General features: G+C 30.3%; 2 protein-coding genes across 2 annotated transcripts; both read right to left on the bottom strand.

Annotated features, from left to right (window-relative positions):
* Positions 1-312: 312 nt before the first annotated feature.
* Positions 313-1,516, bottom strand: LOC116005856. The gene is made up of 3 exons (XM_031246095.1): positions 1,509-1,516; positions 1,013-1,376; positions 313-933 (listed from the first exon to the last, which is right to left on the bottom strand). The coding sequence occupies exons 1-3, from the start codon at positions 1,514-1,516 to the stop codon at positions 313-315; spliced, it is 993 nt and encodes a 330-aa protein (XP_031101955.1).
* On the bottom strand, positions 1,436-2,902 carry LOC116005490 (protein ALP1-like). The gene is made up of 3 exons (XM_031245695.1): positions 2,621-2,902; positions 2,315-2,540; positions 1,436-2,238 (listed from the first exon to the last, which is right to left on the bottom strand). The coding sequence occupies exons 1-3, from the start codon at positions 2,834-2,836 to the stop codon at positions 1,790-1,792; spliced, it is 891 nt and encodes a 296-aa protein (XP_031101555.1). The 5' UTR covers positions 2,837-2,902; the 3' UTR covers positions 1,436-1,789.
* Between the last annotated feature and the right edge of the window lie 3,070 nt (positions 2,903-5,972).

Genomic DNA, 5,972 nt, shown 5'->3' with positions numbered 1-5,972 from the left:
ATGAAAATCAACAACATCAAAATTTAAATTAAAATCTACAAACATGCAATTCCTGCATATTGATTGTCTTGTTACTGATATTCAGCAAAATATTACAATTGTATATGTAGCAAAATATTACAATTGTAATCTACTTCAATTTACAGATCATCCAACACCTACAAAATAACAACCCATATCCATACAGACTATTCATTTCACTGACCATCCAACAAAATCTACATTAGCATATCCATTATCTACACACAAAATACAGAGCCCCATATCCATATTAATTCTCCAAAAAAAGGGGCTACAAGGGCAACAAGCAGTCTACACATCATCTCCACAATGAAAATCAAAGGTTGGATGATATGCATTGATCTCAGATAATTGTTTCACCACATAGTGGCTCCTAAGCTCCTTTGGCAGAGCAAAGAACGTATCAAGCTTGTGTGAATCTTTCAGAATATGTTCACCAGCATTCATGATCTCTTCTGTAGAAAATCCCGGTAGTTGCATTATCTCTTCAAAGATCTTCATCTTCCTAGTGTTGTTCTCAGATTCATTCTGGAAGTATGTTGCCACATGTTTGTATGCACCTACATAATCATGGATTTCTGCCACCAAGTCATTAAAGCCATCATCACTTCTGGATCGTTTCTTGCCAGTAAGCTGTTTTTTTACATTGGCAGTGTTTGTAGAGGGACAAGAAGATAAGTCAGCCTTATCAACATTATGCTCTGCCTCATTCTGGCCTAATCCTTCATCTTCTCCAATTTCCCAATCCACTTGGAAATCATCAACATTGTCTCCTCTTTGGTCTAGTTCTTCCACTGCATCAGCTGGGGTTTCTGCACCAGCTCCTGAAGCATGATCATTTCCCCAAACAGCCATCAACTCATCTAAATATGGGAATGGTTTGTTCCTTAATCCAGCAGCAGTAGGATGACTCTGGAAAAAAAAAAGATAAGTGAATATATCAACAATAAGATAAGAGCACTAAACTTAATTTAGCTTACATGTTACGTACTTTAACCCATTCCTCAAAAACATCCTTGGTAGCAGTAACACACTTCTCACTATCATTCCATCCAAACCCACTTCCTTTGTTTAGCATCTCTTGAATTGCAAGAAATTGCCTCCTCCAAAGTTTATAGCGAGATTCAATGTGTGGGGTGGCCTTAATGTTTGATCCTGGTAGTTTCACTTGAAGCATCTTCTCAAGTTGCTGCAAGTATCCACTTTTGAATCCATTATCCCCCTTTGTACTTCGATCATTTGACAAATCAATAAGACATTCAATTAAAGCTGCATCTTCTGCTTTAGTCCATTGCCTTTTAATAACAGAAGTTTTCTTTGTAGGCCGCATTTTACTACTTTCTTCCATTGACATTCTACAAAACAAGAAGAAATAAACATAGCAAATAATATATTAATACAAATATATAAACTAGTTTAGAAATAATAACACAATATATAGCTACTGGATGAAGGAATTAAATATAGTCCATGTGTGGCAATAATACCTTGCCATTCTGGCTTTCATGGATGAAGGAATTAAATATCAACACTGCACTAATAAAATTTATCACAGTATAACTAGAGAACGAGAGATTGTACTAAAATGAAATAAAGACCCCAAACAATATATTAATACTACCAAGTCCTCTAATTAATACAAATACATAAATTAGTTCACAGTTTTGACATTCTACTAATGAAATAAGATAAAAAAGAAACAATAACATAAAATAAAATTGTTCTTAAAATGAAATAGTAATAAAAAACAACATAGCAAGGAATGATCTCAATGATGCAATGACGGCCAATTGGTGAACATCTCATCTGCTAATTTGTCCCTCCATTCAGTCCAAGCAGAACTTGTCTCACAATGTGTTATTAGTTCCTCCTCATAATCATTATCCAACTCCGTTTGAGGCACTTCAATCTCTATAGGGTCAATTGACATTTCAGACCTAATGAAATTATGGAGAATGCAACAAGCAGATATAATCCTACATTGAGTTTTGACGGGATAAAATGATTTATCTCTTAAAATACACCATCTAGCCTTTAATATGCCAAAACACCTCTCAATACAATTTCTTGCTTGAGAGTGTTTCATATTGAAGTATTCCTTAGCTGTTGCAGGTTGGTATCCTTGTCTCCATTCATTTAGGTGATATCGTTGACCTCTATATGGTGCCAAAAATCCATCCCCATTTGTGTATCCAGCATCACACAAATAGTAATTCCCTATATTCAATTTTAAGAATTCATTAATATGTAGACCCAAATAAAATAATTCAAAACCTATGAAAATATTAATTACCTTGAGGAACCTTTAAGCCATTCTTCCTACTAATTGCATCCCTCAAAACTCTACCATCGGCAGCAGATCCTTCCCAACCCGGTAATACGTAGATAAAATGCATGTCTGGTGTGCAAACACCTAATACATTGGTAGCAATTTCACCTTTCCTTGTTCGGTACCTAGGTCTATCAACGGTTTCCACATTTACCTTTATAAAAGTGCCATCTAATGCTCCCAAGCAACCCTGAATCCCAATAACTTAATTAATGCTTTGTTTAGTTTTAAGTAGATAAAAAAAACTTAGTACTTAATAAAAATTCATACCTTAAACCACTTCCACCTATCATCGGTTGAATTATCAGGTATAGGCTCGGGCTTTCTAAACATTATGTCGTGTAGCCTTAAAACGGAGTTCAGAACAGCATGAAATTGCCTACTAACAGTCTCACCAGACCTTGCTATTTGGCGTTTAAGTACTCTATTCTTAATGTTGTGTGCAATTATATGAAGAAAGGATATTACCATCTCATCTATTGTCATATTCCTATTATCTTTCAACTTTCCATGAGTCTTTAACAAATAACATAATTTTGTTAAAGCTCTTCTATCCATTCTGCAATTTTCAACACAATGAACATCACTGTCAAAGACCATCCTATTTAAATTTAAAGACCTAATATTTTGTCGATATGTTCTTTGATGAACATATGTAATGGTCTTTTTAAACCTTCTTATCCTTCTCCTAACTAGTAAAGCCAAAGCAAGGAATATAAGAATATTAAAAAGGCTGTCCATCATTTGTAGTTGCAAAATGAGGATATTCTTCTGTCTTAGCGACAATCGTGCCATAACAACCTATAAGAACATTATTATTAAAATAAATTAACTCAATGAAAATTAACTAATTATATTAGTTGCAGATAAAATGTGTAAATATGAAAATAATTGCATCAGAATTATATATATACTGCTACAATCATGATCCCCAAACATTTTTTTGGAATATGCATTAGCTATTCAAATATATCAATCCTGATTATTGCAAAAATAAAAAAATAAAAAAATTTGTAAATATGGAATATGAAAAAAAATAAAAAAATATAGCAGAATTCTGTTTCCAGCAAAGAAGCCATTTCTGCATATGTTAAGTACCCAGATTTACAAAAAGCAGCTTTCAACTTTCATGTGAATGATAACACAAAAATAGCTAAGAATAGCAATGTTAATTAATATAGTCCGAAAAATACAATGACCACAATAACTACATCAAACACATACATCGATGGTTTACAAATACATAAAAAAAAATCAACTGGGTTTACAAATACATGTCAACGGTAGATCAAGAATTAATTTTTAATAAATTTAGGGTTTGCAAATACATCAAAAAAATGAACTCCTTCAATAATTCATCAGAGAATAGAGTAATAATTGAAAAGATTACTGAAAATAAGCGAATAACAAAGCAAGAAAGCTCAAAAAATTCTAAACAAAGAAAAATCTCAGAAATTGATAGAAGAACAATACTTCATACACACACAAATATGAAAAATACAGAACAAATTAAGCTTTAGATTACAAAGAATAATAAGAATAATCGCACCTTTGAAGACCTTCACTGAAGAGAAAATTGGGGAAGATATGCAATGGAGATGGAGTTTCGCACCTTCGCTGCGGAGTTCATGCGCAATCACAGATGGACTCTATCTGTCTGATGAATAAAAGAGGGATAGTTGAGGGCAATTTTGGAATAATAGAAAGTAATCTCACATTACCTAACCAAAACTTGGTAATCAGATCACCTCAAACATACCCTCATTTCTTACGTGGCAGTCATCTTATATGACTTAACCTCTTAGATTACCTAAACCAAACATGGTAATCTAACATTACCTTTCTCAGATTACCCTGGTAATATTAGATTCCTTGAACCAAACGCCCCCTAATAGTAATATATCATTATAATTTGTTTGAATGTTGTGGTAGTTGGTTGGTAATGAGTATTTAGTTGTTGTAGAAGGTCTAGGAATCGAATTTTATCATAGTACTAGTTTTACACGCGCATTGCGTGAATGGGTTAATGTCCAATGTTTATATTTAAATAAATATTTGAAAGTATATTAATGCAAGATTATATAGAAGAAGTTTATATAGGTAATTGAATGCCGAATTTCTTTATTTAAATATGTAACTCAAAGTATATGAATCCAAGATAATATAGGAAATTCATTATAATTGTCACTAAAATAAATGTTTGCAACTTTGTAAAATCGATAGTCTAAATATGTTGTCTAAAAATGATAGTCTAAATAAATACTACTTTTAGTTTGAATATTTCTAAGTATTCTTAATTCTCTTTTGAATAATATTGTCATTGTCTTCATCATCTTTACTATTTGTTCTCTTCCTTTTTGTTGGTAGTGTGTTATTTGTAATTGGGTTATTGTTGGTAGCATAGATGACAATGTATGATATAGGAGCTATGGATTTTCTTTTAGGTGTTCTGCTCGCGGTTCATTTGGTTCAACCATTATTGTTGAATGAGTTATTCTGGATAAAGAAATCCCTAGTTTAAGAAAAAAGATTAAATAAATTAGTAAAAATTTGAAAATTTTAAATATTATGTATTTCAAAGATATTAAAATGTAGTTTCTCGCTTCAATTTGCTGGGTAATGGGTTATTTGAGTACTTTTATTGTCAACAAATCCCCCAAGTAGTTAATATGATTGGTTTCAAACTATTATTTTTTTATTTTTTTCATGGTATTAATAAAATACTTGGTAAATAAATATATAACATTATTTTGTATTACAACTTTGATATTTAATTACAAGATAGTGTAAAAAGAACATAATGGACAATTTAATGAATATCAGTTGATGAATTTGAATGCACAGAATCTTTGCATTAGAGAAAATAAAGACAATATAACTAATGAAATTATTTTTATTATTTAATATATTGATAATGAATATTTTTTTTTAATAAAGGCATTGTAGACACATAATTCTAAATTAAAGAAATCCACATGTATCACATTTTGTTGTAACTACTAATTTATTTAATTCAATAAGAGTAAAATAGAGTGATTACGCTTCAATTTGTTGGGTTATTTGAGTACTCTCTTTGTCAACTAATTCCCAAGTAGTTAATATAATTAGCTTCAAATTATTTCTTTTTAAAATTTTTTTTAATGGTATTAATAAAATACTTGGTAAATAAATATATAACATTATTTTGTATTATAACTTTGATATTTAATTACAAGATATTGTAAAAATAAGATAATGGACAATGTAATAAATATCAATTGATAAATTTGAATGTAAAAAATCTTTGCATGAGAGAAAATAAAGACAATATAACTAATGAAATTATTTCTCTTATTTAATTTAATTTTTCGATAATGAATAATTTTTTCAAATAAAGGTATTGTAGACACATAATTCTAAATTAAAGAAATCCACATGTATCACATTTTGTTGTAACTACTAATTTATTTAATTCAATAAGAGTAAAATAGAGTGATTCCGCTTCAATTTGTTGAGTTATTTGAGTACTCTCTTTGTCAATTAATTCCTAAGTAGTTAATATAATTAGCTTCCAATTATTTCTTCTTAAAATTCTTTTTCATGGTATTAATAAAATACTTGGTAAATAAATATATAACTTTAT

This window comes from Ipomoea triloba, chromosome 15 (assembly GCF_003576645.1).
Source record: "Ipomoea triloba cultivar NCNSP0323 chromosome 15, ASM357664v1".
Taxonomy (NCBI): domain Eukaryota; kingdom Viridiplantae; phylum Streptophyta; class Magnoliopsida; order Solanales; family Convolvulaceae; genus Ipomoea; species Ipomoea triloba.
Note: the sequence above shows the minus strand (reverse complement) of the source record. Positions and strands in the feature narration are given on the sequence as shown.